This window comes from Hyperolius riggenbachi, chromosome 4 (genome assembly GCF_040937935.1).
Source record: "Hyperolius riggenbachi isolate aHypRig1 chromosome 4, aHypRig1.pri, whole genome shotgun sequence".
Lineage (NCBI taxonomy): Eukaryota > Metazoa > Chordata > Amphibia > Anura > Hyperoliidae > Hyperolius > Hyperolius riggenbachi.
This window is the reverse complement of record NC_090649.1, coordinates 36,595,340-36,610,649: the sequence shown is the minus strand read 5'-3', so window position 1 is coordinate 36,610,649 and position 15,310 is coordinate 36,595,340. Positions and strand designations below refer to the sequence as shown.

The window sequence follows — 15,310 nt, the reverse complement described above, 5'->3', positions numbered from 1 at the left end:
TGCAGACTCAAAGTCTCCAGAGCAGGGCTTCGGACGCCATTTTACTGTAGCCCTGCTCTGCCGCTGCCAGAGCTGCTGGCTGCTGCTGCGGTGAAATTACACGGTGTCTATTAGACGCCGAAAGTCAGTTTACGCTGGGGGGTGCTAATAATGCTTGGACGGCAGCGTCGGTAACGTCGAGCAGCACAAGCCCCCTGTAATGCCTGCTGTGGTTGTTGTTCTTCTGCCGCCTCCCCCTCCTTCTCCTCAAAAGAAACACCTTCCTCACCATCCGAGACTGACTCTTCTTCCCGACACGACTCTTTCTCCTCCTCTCCCCTCTGCGCTGCCAAAGGTGATGAGGAAACATCTGATTCTGATGTAAATTGCTCCCACAACCGTTCCTGCCGTAACTGTTCCTCTTCACGCTCCTCCACAGCTTGATCCACCACTCTACGCATGGCACGCTCCAGGAAGTAAGTTAACGGGATCAAGTCGCTGATGGTGCCTTCACTGCGCCTCACCAGGTTGGTCACCTCCTCAAATGGCCGCGTGAGTCTGCATGCATTTCACATCAGTGTCCAGTTGTGCCAGAACATCCCCATCTCCCCAGATTGTGTCCTTCTACTGAAATTGTAGAGGTACTGGGTGACGGCTTTCTCCTGTTCTAGCAGGCGAGAGAACATGACCAGGGTCGAATTCCAGCAAGTCGGGCTATCACATATCAAGCATCTCACCGGCAAGTTGTTTCTACGCTGAATGTCCGCAAAGCGTGCCATGGCCGTATAAGACCGCCTGAAATGCCCACACAACTTCTGCTTCAGGACGTCCTCTAAGCCTGGGTGCTTTGAGACAAATCTTTGCACGACCAGATTCAGCACATGTGCCATGCAGGGTACATGTGTCAGCTTTCCTAAATTCAAAGCAGAAAGGAGATTGCTGCCATTGTCACACACCACGTTGCCAATCTCCAGCTGGAGTGGGGTCAGCCACTGATCCACCTGTTTGTTAAGAGCAGCCAGGAGAGCTGGTCCAGTGTGACTCTTCGTTTTGAGGCAAGACATGTCTAAGATGGTGTGACACCGTCGTACCTGGCATGCAGCATAGGCCCTGGGGAGATGGGGCTGTGTAGCTGGAGAGGAGATTGTAGCACCAGTAGAGTTGAACTGCCACTCAGCCAAGGAGGAGGAGGAGGATGACAGCAAAGAGGATGTAGCAGGAGGAGAGAAGGTGGCAAGAGGACTGCCTGCAAGCTGTGGAGGTGTCACAAGTTGGTCCGCTGCACAGCCACGTACTCCCTGCTTGCCATCGGTCACCAGGTTGACCCAATGGGCTGTGTAAGTTATGTACCTGCCCTGACTGTTCTTGGCAGACCAGGCATCCGTGGTCAGGTGGACCCTTGACCCAACTCTGTGTGCCAGAGATGACACCACTTGCCTCTCAACTTCACGGTACAGTTTGGGTATCGCCTTTTTAGAAAAATAATTGTGGCCTGGTATATTCCACTGCGGTGTTCCAATGGCCACACATTTACTGAAGGCCTCAGAGTCCACCAGCTTGTATGGTAACAGCTGGCGAGCTAACAGTTCCGCCACGCCAGCTGTCAGACACCGGTCAAGGGGGTGACTGGCAGAAATTGTCTTCTTCTGCTCAAAGATTTCCTTCACGGACACCTGGCTGCTGTGGGCAGAGGAGCAGGAACCGCTCAAGGGCAGAGGCGGAGTGGAGGAGGGTGGCTGTGAAGGTGCAAGGGAGAAAGCGGCTGAAGATGCTGCACCTGAAGGAGGAAGAGGAGAAGGAGGGTGGATTTTCTTTTGTGTGCTGCATTTGCTCAGGTGCTCTTCCCATTGCAGTTTGTGTCTTTTCTCCATGTGCCTTGGTAAGGCACTTGTCCTTACGTGAGTGTTGGCCTTTCCACTGCTCAATTTTTGGAGGCAGAGACAACAGAGGGCATTGCTCCGATCTGAGGCAGACACATTAAAAAATGTCCAAACTGCTGAGCCCCCCCGGGATGATGGCACTATGGTGGCATCAGCAGCTGACGTTGAAGGGCATGTTGGCTGGCTGTACATAGGTGGGGATACATGGCGCCGGACACTGCCACCAGCTGTTTTTGACGACGAGCTCCCCCTGCTTCTTTCAGCAACTCATCTCCTCCTACTCCTCTCGGACTCCCCCTCTGAACTGTCCCACTGTTAATCTCCTCTATTGGGAACATACGTGGGATCCGTATCATTGTCATCATCATAATCATCCTGCCCAACTTCGCTTGCCTCAGACACCTCCAAAATTGCACCAACAGCAGGTACTTCATCATCTTCACACGTTATGTCCATAGTGTCGCCGCTTAACTCAGACATATGAGGTGGTGTAACTTGCTTAGCGCCGTCATGTGGTTGTAACATAATGGCTGTGAATCAGTTTATTCCCCACCAAATAACTCCTGTGAAGTGTCAAATGCTACAGATGTGGTGCTTGTAGTAGCGCTGGTGGCTGCGGAAGATAAGGTGTTCTGTGTTAAATAGTCAACCACGTCCTGATAATCTTGGGAGTTGATGGGACGTGCCTTCTTCTAAACACTGTACTTTGGGCAAGGGCCGCACAAAATCACATCAACACGACCTTGCACAGACCTGCCAGGTGGCCTTCTTCTGGGTCTGCCTCTACCTCTGCCTGTTTTGTCTGTTGTGTCCATATTGGGGGGGAAGTGAAAGGTATGCACTGACTTGACTAATACAATGTGCAGTCACACAGGTTCAGTTAACAGGTATGCACGGAGTGGTATATCACACTGCGTGCGCTCACGTAGGTAGGTGAGTGCACTGAACACAACAGGTAGGAATATGCAGTGATGGGTATTATAATGTGCACCTGTCACACACAGACAGGTACCGGACAGGCACAATGACACTGTGTGAGCTCACGTAGGTAGGTGGGTGCACTGTGAACAATAGGTAGGTAGGTAGGTATATGCAGTACTGGGTATTACAATGTGCACCTGTCACACACAGACAGGTAGCGGACAGGCACAGTGACACTGCATGCGCTCACGTAGGTGGGTGGGTGCACAGTGAACAACAGGTAGGTATATGCAGTGGGTATTACAATATGCACCTGTCACACACAGACAGGTAGCGGACAGGCACAGTGACACTGCGTGCGCTCACGTAGGTAGGTGGATGCACTGTGAACAACAGGTAGGTAGGTATATGCAGTAATGGGTATTACAATGTGCACCTGTCACACACAGACAGGTAGCGGACAGGCACAGTGACACTGCGTGCGCTCACGTAGGTAGGTGGATGCACTGTGAACAACAGGTAGGTAGGTATATGCAGTAATGGGTATTACAATGTGCACCTGTCACACACAGACAGGTAGCGGACAGGCACAGTGACACTGCGTGCGCTCACGTAGGTAGGTGGATGCACTGTGAACAACAGGTAGGTAGGTATATGCGGTAATGGGTATTACAATGTGCACCTGTCACACACACAGGTAGTCACTGAATGTGCTGGGCCTGGCAGTGGCACACGCACAGTATCAATTATCAAGGCTGTCTATGCAACACAAGTGTCAGTGGGACACACAGAAAAAAAATAGATCACAAGAACAAGATTTGCTCTCAAAAGAGCTGTTGTGGAGTGCTATTTTAGCAATAAGAATCAGCAAGGAGCAAGCTAACAAGCCTACAAGAGCCTAACTAATCTTTCCCTATGAGAGAGTCTACAGCAGCTGTCCCTTCTCTAATTTGTGCAGGCACACAAGTGAGTATAATGGCCAGCAGTGCCTGCCTTTTATAAGAGAGGGAGTGGCTCCAGGAGGGAGTGTAGCCTGATTGGCTACAATGTGCCTGCTGACTGTGATGTAGAGGGTCAAAGTTGACCCTAATGGTGCATTATGGGGGCGAACCGAACTTCCAGAAAAGTTTGCGGTATTCCGTAATCGTGAACCTCCGGAAGTTCGCCGGGAACCGTTCGGCGGCGAACCGTTCGGGCCCTCTCTACTGATAAGAGCCTAAGTCAAAAAAAGGGGTAAAGTACCTCACCTTTATCAAAATGAATGTGGCATGGATCCCGGATGGCTACTGCCTACCCGAAGACTAAGTCAATACCCACACACAGCATCTCTGCCTGCACGCCGTGTGACTGCCTGCCCCAAGACTAGGTCGCTCCCCACACAGCACCTCTGCCTGCACGCCGTGTGACTGCCTGCCCCAAGACTAGGTCGCTCCCCACACAGCACCTCTGCCCGCAGGCCGCTTGACTGCCTTCTCCACCACCACCAACAGGGTCCAGGACTCCAGGTGGATTACCAAATGTTTAAGGCCGCTGCTAGCAGTGGCCGCTATACTAATTTTTCTGGTGCGTGTACATACCTGCCTAATTTTTTGGGCTGCATTGCAGCTGCAACAACAAGACAAAAGGCATGTACAGTGCATGTGCCAATTCCCCTTCGTGATCATTACCTTGCCATGGTGAAGGGGCTTGCGTATCACAATGAAGCAATGACCGACAGCTATATGAGTGTGTCGGGGGGGGGGGGGGGGGGGCACACCCACGATAATAAGGTCGTTGCTTCATTTTGGACAGACCAAATTTGATCAGCTGTACAGTCACTGTTCTGTCATTCAGCTACCTCAGCCCGGTGACCATATGGGCTGGAAAGCTGCCATCACCTGCACTCTCGTCATGGTGCACACCAGTCCAGCACGGCCATCACTACACAAACAGCTGTTTGCAGTCACTGCATACCTTTCACTGCATCTTAGACTGCACATTGAATTACACCTGGCAGTCAGTGCATACCTTTCACTTGAATGGATGGCAGACTTGCCCTCCATAACAGATTCTCGTTAAAGGATTTAAAGTTGATTCATCTCATATACAGCAGGGCCTCAAAAGTCCTCCTGTATTGTTATTTTTGGTCACTACCTCGGGATGTGCATGCCATGCTTGCTGCCCTCCTTGGATGTGTGGTGGTGGTAGTCGTTTCTTAGGCTCCCACTCCGGACCGGAATTGAACCAGGATTCCCCGGCCATTACCCGGGATCACTCACAATGGCAACCTTGCCTTCCATAACAAATTCTCGTTAAAGGATTTAAAGTTGATTCATCTCATATACAACAGGGCCTTGAAAGTCCTCCTGTATTGTTATCTTTGGTCACTACCTCGGGATGTGCATGCCATGCCTGCTGCCTTCCTTGGATGTGTGGTAGCCGTTCCTGCTCCTTTGCCCACAGCGTGCCTGCTGCCTTCCTTGCACACCAGTCCAGCACGGCCATCACTACACAAACAGCTGTTTGCAGTCACTGCATACCTTTCACTGCATCTTAGACTGCACATTGTATTACACCTGGCAGTCAGTGCATACCTTTCACTTGAATGGATGGCAGACTTGCCCTCCATAACAGATTCTCATTAAAGGATTTAAAGTTGATTCATCTCATATACAGCAGGGCCTCAAAAGTCCTCCTGTATTGTTATTTTTGGTCACTACCTCGGGATGTGCATGCCATGCCTGCTGCCCTCCTTGGATGTGTGGTAGCCGTTCCTGCTCCTTTGCCCACAGCGTGCCTGCTGCCTTCCTTGGATGTTTGGTGGTGGTAGCCATTTCTTAGGCTCCCACTCCGGACCGGAATCGAACCAGGATTCCCCGGCCATTACCCGTGATCACTCACAATGGCAGACTTGCCCTCCATAATAGATTCTCGTTGAAGGAACTGCCCAGACAGCAGAAAAAGTAATTAAAAAAATAGATGTAAGCTTTAACAATGGAAGAGAAAGAACCATCGAAAGTTTATAAGGCAGTCAGACATTATTACCTGACATCACTGAGTGAGGAAGAGCAATCTCGCCATGTTGCGCACCAGTCCAGCACGGCCATCACTACACAAACAGCTGTTTGCGGTGCATTACACAGTGAGTTTGGTGTGTCAGTGTGAAGTAGTACTCTAATTACACTCCCTGATTGATGTATACACATGCAAGATGTTTTAAAGCACTTTAGGCCTCCAATTTAGCATGCAATGTGATTTCTGCCCTTAAAACGCTGCTTTGCGTTAAATCCAGATTTTTCCCCGGGACTTTTGGCGTGTATCCCACTCTGCCATGCCCCCCTCCAGGTGTTAGGCTCCTTGAAACATCTTTTCCATCACTTTTCTGGCCATCATAAATGTTTCTAGTTTTCAAAGTTTGCCTCCCCATTGAAGTCTATTGCGGTTTGCGAAAGGCTGCACGAATAGAGGTGTAGCGAACGGTTCGCCGGCGAACGGTTCCAGGCGAACATTGGTGGTTCGCGTTCGCCTGCACCAGGCGAACTTTTACGGAAGTTCGATTCGCCCCATAATGCACTATGAGGGTCAACTTTGACCCTCTGCATCACAGTCTGCAGGCACATTGTAGCCATTCAGGCTACAGTAAGCCCTGGAGCCCCACCCCCCCTTATATAAGGCAGGCTCCGGCGGCCATTACACTCACTCGTGTGCCTGCTAGTGAGAGGAAAGGGACAGCTGCTGCAGACTTGTTCTTCTAGGGACAGATTAGTTAGGTTCTTGGCTGCTTAGTTTGCTCCTTGGCTGATTGTTATTGCTTTATAGCACCCTAGCTTTTGTCAGAGCTCATCCTGTACTTTTTTTTTTTTTTTTTACTGTGTGTCAATCAAACTGACACTTTTGTTGCATGCACAGCCTTGCTAATTGATAGTGTGTGTGTGCCACTGCCACTGCCAGCAGCCCAGCACATTCAGTGACTGACTGCCTGTGTGTGTGTGACAGGGAGCTGCACATTGTACTACCCAGTACTGCATATACCCAGTACCTGTAGTGTTGAGTGAACCCAGCTCACTGCATATACCTACTACCTGTTGTGTTGAGTGAACCCAGCTCACTGCATCCTACTACTACCTGTTGTGTTTACTTAACCCACCTGTAGTGTTGAGTGAACCCAGCTCACTGCATCCTACTACTACCTGTTGTGTTAACTTAACCCACCTCATCACTGCACATAACTACATGTAGTGTTGAGTGAACCCAGCTCACTGCATACACCTAATACCTGTTGTGTTTACTTAACCCACCTACTCACTGCACATAACTACCTGTAGTGTTGAGTGAACCGAGCTCACTGCATATACCTACTACCTGTTGTGTTGAGTGAACCCAGCTCACTGCATCCTACTACTACCTGTTGTGTTTACTTAACCCACCTCATCACTGCACATAACTACCTGTAGTGTTAAGTGAACCCAGCTCACTGCATATACCTACTACCTGTTGTGTTGAGTGAACCCAGCTCACTGCATCCTACTACTACCTGTTGTGTTTACTTAACCCACCTCATCAATGCACATAACTACCTGTAGTGTTGAGTGAACCCAGCTCACTGCATATACCTACTACCTGTTGTGTTTACTTAACCCACCTCATCACTGCACATAACTACCTGTAGTGTTGAGTGAACCCAGCTCACTGCATACACCTAATACCTGTTGTGTTTACTTAACCCACCTCATCACTGCACATAACTACCTGTAGTGTTGAGTGAACCCAGCTCACTGCATTTACCTACTACCTGTTGTGTTGAGTGAACCCAGCTCACTGCATCCTACTACTACCTGTTGTGTTTACTTAACCCACCTCATCACTGCACATAACTACCTGTAGTGTTGAGTAAACCCAGCTCACTGCATATACCTACTACCTGTTGTGTTGAGTGAACCCAGCTCACTGCATCCTACTACTACCTGTTGTGTTTACTTAACCCACCTCATCACTGCACATAACTACCTGTAGTGTTGAGTGAACCCAGCTCACTGCATATACCTACTACCTGTTGTTTTTACTTAACCCACCTCATCACTGCACATAACTACCTGTAGTGTTGAGTGAACCCAGCTCACTGCATACACCTAATACCTGTTGTGTTTACTTAACCCACCTCATCACTGCACATAACTACCAGTTGTGTTGAGTGAACCCAGCTCACTGCATCCTACTACTACCTGTTGTGTTTACTTAACCCACCTCATCACTGCACATAACTACCTGTAGTGTTGAGTGAACCCAGCTCACTGCATCCTACTACTACCTGTTGTGTTTACTTAACCCACCTCATCACTGCACATAACTACCTGTAGTGTTGAGTGAACCCAGCTCACTGCATATACCTACTACCTGTTGTGTTGAGTGAACCCAGCTAACTGCATTCTACTACTACCTGTTGTGTTTACTTAACCCACCTCATCACTGCACATAACTACCTGTAGTGTTGAGTGAACCCAGCTCACTGCATATACCTACTACCTGTTGTGTTAAGTGAACCCAGCTCACTGCATCCTACTACTACCTGTTGTGTATACTTAACCCACCTCATCACTGCACATAACTACCTGTAGTGTTGAGTGAACCCAGCTCACTGCATATACCTACTACCTGTTGTGTTTACTTAACCCACCTCATCACTGCACATAACTACCTGTAGTGTTGAGTGAACCCAGCTCACTGCATACACCTAATACCTGTTGTGTTTACTTAACCCACCTCATCACTGCACATAACTACCTGTAGTGTTGAGTGAACCCAGCTCACTGCATATACCTACTACCTGTTGTGTTTACTTAACCCACCTCATCACTGCACATAACTACCTGTAGTGTTGAGTGAACCCAGCTCACTGCATATACCTACTACCTGTTGTGCTGAGTGAACCCACCTCACCGCATCCTAGTACCTTTACTGTTCAGTGAACCCAGCTCACTGCATATACCTAGCATCCCCCCGAGATGGACAAAATTGACAAACCAGGTAGAGGATGAGGTAGAGGCAGACCCAGAGGAAGGCCACCAGGCACCGGCAGGTCTATGCGAGGTGGTGTTGCTGTGATTTCGTGCGGACCTGCCCCGAAATACAGTGCTCAGAAGAAGGCACGTGCCATCACTTCCCAAAATCGTAAGGAGGTGATTGAGTATTTAACACAGAACACCTCATCTCCCGCAGCCACCAGTGCTACAACAAGCACCACATCCGCTGCATTTGACACTTCGCAGGAGTTATTTGGTGGTGGTGGTGGTGAAATCACCGATTCACAGCCACTACTGCAACAACAAGAAGAAGGCGCAGGTACACCACCTCCTACGTCTGAGTTAGGTGGCGATAGTATGGACGTAACGTGTGTGGAGGGGGCTGATGAAACACCTGAAGTTGGTGCAGTTGAGGAGGTGTCTGAGGAAAGCTCAGCTGGCCAGGAGGATTATGATGATGATTATACGGATACCACATATGTTCCCGGTAGAGGAGATGACCATGGGGACAGTTCAGAGGAGGAGTCAGAGAGGACTAGGAGGAGACGACTCCATGATAGAAGCAGAGGGAGCTCGTCCTCAGAAACAGCTGGGGGCAGTGTCCGGCGCCATGTATCGCCAGCTATGGCTAGACAGCCAACATGCCCTTCAATGTCAGCTGCTGATGCCACCGTAGCGCCATCACCCCAGGGGGGCTCAGCGGTTTGGAAATTTTTTAACGTGTGTGTCTCAGATCGGAGCAAAGCCATCTGTTGTCTCTGCCAGCAAAAATTGAGCCGTGGAAAGGCCAACTCTCATGTAGGGACAAGTGCCTTACGAAGGCACCTGGAGAGAAGGCACAAACAGCTATGGCAAGAACACCTGAGGAAATGCAGCACCCCTCAAAAGACAAGCCGCGGAGAACAACCGCGGCAGCCGTCACAGGGGGCTTCTGCTGCTCCACATTCCCATGGTATTGTTCGTGGCTGGGGGGAGGAAGAATGGCTACACTTAAACAATTTAAAAATACAACCATCTAAACTTTCAACCAATTTAAAAATACAACCATCTAAACTTTCAAACAATTTAAAAATACAACCATCTAAACTTTCAAACTATTTAAAAATACAACCATCTACATTTTCAAACAATTTACAAAAATGCCAACAAAAATTGCCCTCCGTAAAAAATTCTTGCCAAATGCTTTCGACTTGGTTTGTCTTCCGCTGGCTCAAGGGTCCATCTAACCACAGATGCCTGGTCTGCAAAGCACGGTCAGGGCAGCTACAGCATGGGTCTCAGCAGGCTCCCACTTCGGGCCGGAATCCAACCTGCATTCCCCGCGGTGACAATGGCAGACTTGCCCTCCATAACGGATTTCCGTTAAAGGATTTAAAGTACATTCATTTCAAATACACAGCAGGGCCTCGAAAGTCCGCCTCCTGTATTGTTATTTTTGGTCACTACCTCGGGGCGGGCGTGCATGCCTGCCTGCTGCCCTCCTTGGATGTGTAGTGGTAGCCGTTTCTCAGGCTCCACACCGGATTCCATCCCTCATTCCCCGGCCATTACCCGGGGTCACAAATGGCAGACTTGCCCGCCTCCATATGATTCTCGTGAAAGGAATGTGGTGTCATCTTTGCCCGCCATAACTGGTTCTCGTTCAAGGATTTAAAATACATTCATTTCAAATACACAGCAGGGCCTCGAAAGTCCGCCTCCTGTATTGTTATTTTTGGTCACTACCTCGGGGCGGGCGTGCATGCCTGCCTGCTGCCCTCCTTGGATGTGTAGTGGTAGCCGTTTCTCAGGCTCCACACCGGATTCCATCCCTCATTCCCCGGCCATTACCCGGGGTCACAAATGGCAGACTTGCCCGCCTCCATATGATTCTCGTGAAAGGAATGTGGTGTCATCTTTGCCCGCCATAACTGGTTCTCGTTCAAGGATTTAAAGTACATTCATTTCAAATACACAGCAGGGCCTCGAAAGTCCGCCTCCTGTATTGTTATTTTTGGTCACTACCTTGGGGCGGGCGTGCATGCCTGCCTGCTGCCCTCCTTGGATGTGTAGTGGTAGCCGTTTCTCAGGCTCCACACCGGATTCCATCCCTCATTCCCCGGCCATTACCCGGGGTCACAAATGGCAGACTTGCCCGCCTCCATATGATTCTGGTGAAAGGAATGTGGTGTCATCTTTGCCCGCCATAACTGGTTCTCGTTCAAGGATTTAAAGTACATTCATTTCAAATACACAGCAGGGCCTCGAAAGTCCGCCTCCTGTATTGTTATTTTTGGTCACTACCTCGGGGCGGGCGGGCGCTGCCCTCCTTGGATGTGTAGTGGTAGCCGTTGCTCAGGCTCCACACCTGATTCAAACCCCTCATTCCCCGGCCATTACCCGGGGTCACAATGGCAGATTTGCCCGCCTCCACAGGATTCTCATTGTAGCGGTACTGAACAAGTACACAGCAAGTAGAAAATGTAATTTAAAACCAAAACGTAAGCTTTTTAACAATGCCATGGAAAGTTGAGAAGGAAGTCACACATTACCTGACATCACTGAGTGAGGAAGAGCAATCTCGCCATGTTGCGCAGTAGTCCAGCATGGCCGTCACTACACAAACAGCTGTTTGCGGTGCGTTACACAGTGAGTTTGGTGTGTCAGTGTGAAGGAGTACTCTAATTACACTCCCTGATTGATGTATACACATGCAAGATGTTTTAAAGCACGTTAGGCCTCCAATTTAGCATTCAATGTGATTCTCGTGAAAGGAATGTGGTGTCATCTTTGCCCGCCATAACTGGTTCTCGTTCAAGGATTTAAAATACATTCATTTCAAATACACAGCAGGGCCTCGAAAGTCCGCCTCCTGTATTGTTATTTTTGGTCACTACCTTGGGGCGGGCGTGCATGCCTGCCTGCTGCCCTCCTTGGATGTGTAGTGGTAGCCGTTTCTCAGGCTCCACACCGGATTCCATCCCTCATTCCCCGGCCATTACCCGGGGTCACAAATGGCAGACTTGCCCGCCTCCATATGATTCTCGTGAAAGGAATGTGGTGTCATCTTTGCCCGCCATAACTGGTTCTCGTTCAAGGATTTAAAGTACATTCATTTCAAATACACAGCAGGGCCTCGAAAGTCCGCCTCCTGTATTGTTATTTTTGGTCACTACCTTGGGGCGGGCGTGCATGCCTGCCTGCTGCCCTCCTTGGATGTGTAGTGGTAGCCGTTTCTCAGGCTCCACACCGGATTCCATCCCTCATTCCCCGGCCATTACCCGGGGTCACAAATGGCAGACTTGCCCGCCTCCATATGATTCTGGTGAAAGGAATGTGGTGTCATCTTTGCCCGCCATAACTGGTTCTCGTTCAAGGATTTAAAGTACATTCATTTCAAATACACAGCAGGGCCTCGAAAGTCCGCCTCCTGTATTGTTATTTTTGGTCACTACCTCGGGGCGGGCGGGCGCTGCCCTCCTTGGATGTGTAGTGGTAGCCGTTGCTCAGGCTCCACACCTGATTCAAACCCCTCATTCCCCGGCCATTACCCGGGGTCACAATGGCAGATTTGCCCGCCTCCACAGGATTCTCATTGTAGCGGTACTGAACAAGTACACAGCAAGTAGAAAATGTAATTTAAAACCAAAACGTAAGCTTTTTAACAATGCCATGGAAAGTTGAGAAGGAAGTCACACATTACCTGACATCACTGAGTGAGGAAGAGCAATCTCGCCATGTTGCGCAGTAGTCCAGCATGGCCGTCACTACACAAACAGCTGTTTGCGGTGCGTTACACAGTGAGTTTGGTGTGTCAGTGTGAAGGAGTACTCTAATTACACTCCCTGATTGATGTATACACATGCAAGATGTTTTAAAGCACGTTAGGCCTGCAATTTAGCATTCAATGTGATTTCTGCCCTTAAAACGCTGCTTTGTGTCACATCCAGATTTTTCCCCGGGACTTTGTATCCCACTCTGCCATGCCCCCGTCCAGGTGTTAGACCCCTTGAAACATCTTTTCCATCACTTTTGTGGCCAGTATAATTTTTTCTATTTTTCAAAGTTTGCCTCCCCATTGAAGTCTATTGTGGTTCGCGAACTTTTCCGCGAACCGAACCTTCCGCGAACTGAAAATCGGAGGTTCACGACATCTCTATGCACGAATAGAACTTTTGCGGACATTCGCAATCATGAACCGAAAAGCGAAGGTTTGGGCCATCTCTACTGATGGGCTAAATAAGTAAAAGGGGGGAAGGTTTCGCATCCCTAAAAACATGCTGCAGTTGACTGGTTAATCGCTCAGGCATACACCACCTCTATTAGGCTGAAAATGCATGCTCTGCGTCCAAAACAAATGCTACATTTATTACATTATGGAGAAACTTTGGCTTCCACTATAGTTTGCATGCAAAGTATAATATACTGGACACTTGCGCCACGGTGAGGCAAACCTCCGGGCAAGTGGCCTAACCTAAATTAAAAACAACATATGTATAACCTTAGGAGCAGCTAAGCAAAAATGTGTAAGTTACATTTTAATGGACAGCGAGGAGAGGGCCAGCGCCTACCACAAAGGCATCATCTGAAATGACCAACAGCTCACATGTGCAGCACCTCTAATAAGCTATCTGCACACTTTGCATTCAATTCAGATGCAAATCATATGCATAACTACTATTACTTACCATGCAAACGGGAAACTCAGGAGTACGTCTGGGAGCAGCTAACCTGGTAAGCAGCTAACATACTAACTAAATAAGGAAAAGGGGGGGAAGGTTGTGCATCCCTAAAAACATGCTGCAATTGACTGGTTAATCATCAGTTTGCGTCACCGTGGTGCAAGTGTCCAGTATATTATACTTTGCATGCAAACTATAGTGGAAGCCAAAGTTACTCCATAGTATAATAAATGTAGCATTTGTTTTGGACGCAGGGCATGCATGTTCAGCCTAATAGAGGTGGTGTATGCCTGAGTGATTAACCAGTCAATTGCAGCATGTTTTTAGGGATGCGCAACCTTCCCCCTTTTCCTTATTTTGCTAGTATGTAACTACCAGGTTAGCTGCTCCCAGCCCGTTCTCCTGAGTTTCCCATTTGCATGGTAAGTAATAGTAGTTATGCATCTGATTTGCATCTGAATTGAATGCGAAGTGTGCAGACAGCTTATTAGAGGTGCTGCACATGTGAGCTGTTGGTCATTTCAGATGCAGCCTTTGTGGTATGCGCTGGCCCTCTCCTCGCTGTCTACTGACGGGCTGCATGTGGTCTTCTCAAAAACTGAAACAGCACCGGGGAGCAAGGCCAATATACTAACTACTGCCTCCCTTAAAGTAAAAGCTACATGAATAGTTATATAGTTACCTTGGATTATTATTTCCATTGTTTTCCACAGAATTCCCAATAAGGATACTGGCGCCTGTCAGCCGATCCCAGCAGCAGTCACCTCTGTTGATGATGATGATTTTAGAGATTAAATGGGACTGCAGTAAGTCCACCCTCCACCAGGGGGAGACATCATCTCTGGTGTGGGTACAGGAGCCGGAAAAGTAATAAGTGTCCAAGTTTCCATCAATGGCTTTATTGGCAGAGCTCTGGCCATCGAGGGTAGAGGACTGTGATGCTACACCATTGAGGGCAACATTTCCACCTGTGTTAATAAAATACAACCAGACAAACATTTATACGTTTTGAGGAACCATTGATGTTAACTTTTTATATGGTAACTAGCTACAACACCTTAACCATTTCAGCGCACGGGGATTTTTCACCTTATGCATCAGAGCAATTTTCACCTCCCATTCATTCGCTAATAACTTTATCACTACTTAACACAATTTGTTGATCTATATCTTGTTTTTTCCGCCACTAATTAGACTTTCTTTGGGTGGTACATTTTGCTAAGAATTATTTTTTTATAAATGCATTTTAACAGGATTAATAAGAAAAAATGGAAAAAATTCATTATTTCTCAGTTTTCGTCCACTATAGCTTTAAAATAATCCATAATTAAAACCTTTGTATTTTATTTGCCCGTTTGTCTCGGTTATGACACCATTTAAACTTTGTCCCTATCACAATGTATGACGCCAATATTTTATTTGGAATTAAAGGTGCATTTTTTCTGTTTTGCGTCTATCACTATTTACAAGCTTATAATTGAAAAAAAATTTGTAGTATACCCCCTTCACATGCATATTTAAAAAGTTCAGACCCTTAGGTAACTATGCTTTTTTTTATTGTATTTTTTTTCCCCATTTTCAAAAAAAGTTATTTTTAACTGACATTTCTTATAACAACGAGCGATTTATACAAAAGAATCATGACGATTAACAAGGATGCCCAAACTTTTGCATCCATATATAATATATATATATATATATATATATATATATATATATACATACATATATATATATATATATATATATATATATATATATATATATATATATATATATATATATATATATATATATATTGTAATTTCAGTATGAAGGAAGATGGTATGTTATTGTGTATATGGCATCTAATGAGTTCTGTTATGTATAT

General features: G+C 47.6%; 1 protein-coding gene across 1 annotated transcript in view; it reads right to left on the bottom strand.

The window, feature by feature from the left end:
* LOC137571164 (uncharacterized) overlaps positions 1 to 15,310 on the bottom strand; it is a 363,507-nt gene that overhangs the window by 107,445 nt on the left and 240,752 nt on the right. Inside the window, exon 7 of the mRNA XM_068279960.1 lies at positions 14,123 to 14,408. Within this exon, the coding sequence (XP_068136061.1) occupies positions 14,123 to 14,408 (286 nt within the window). The remainder of the gene's footprint in view (positions 1 to 14,122; positions 14,409 to 15,310) is intronic.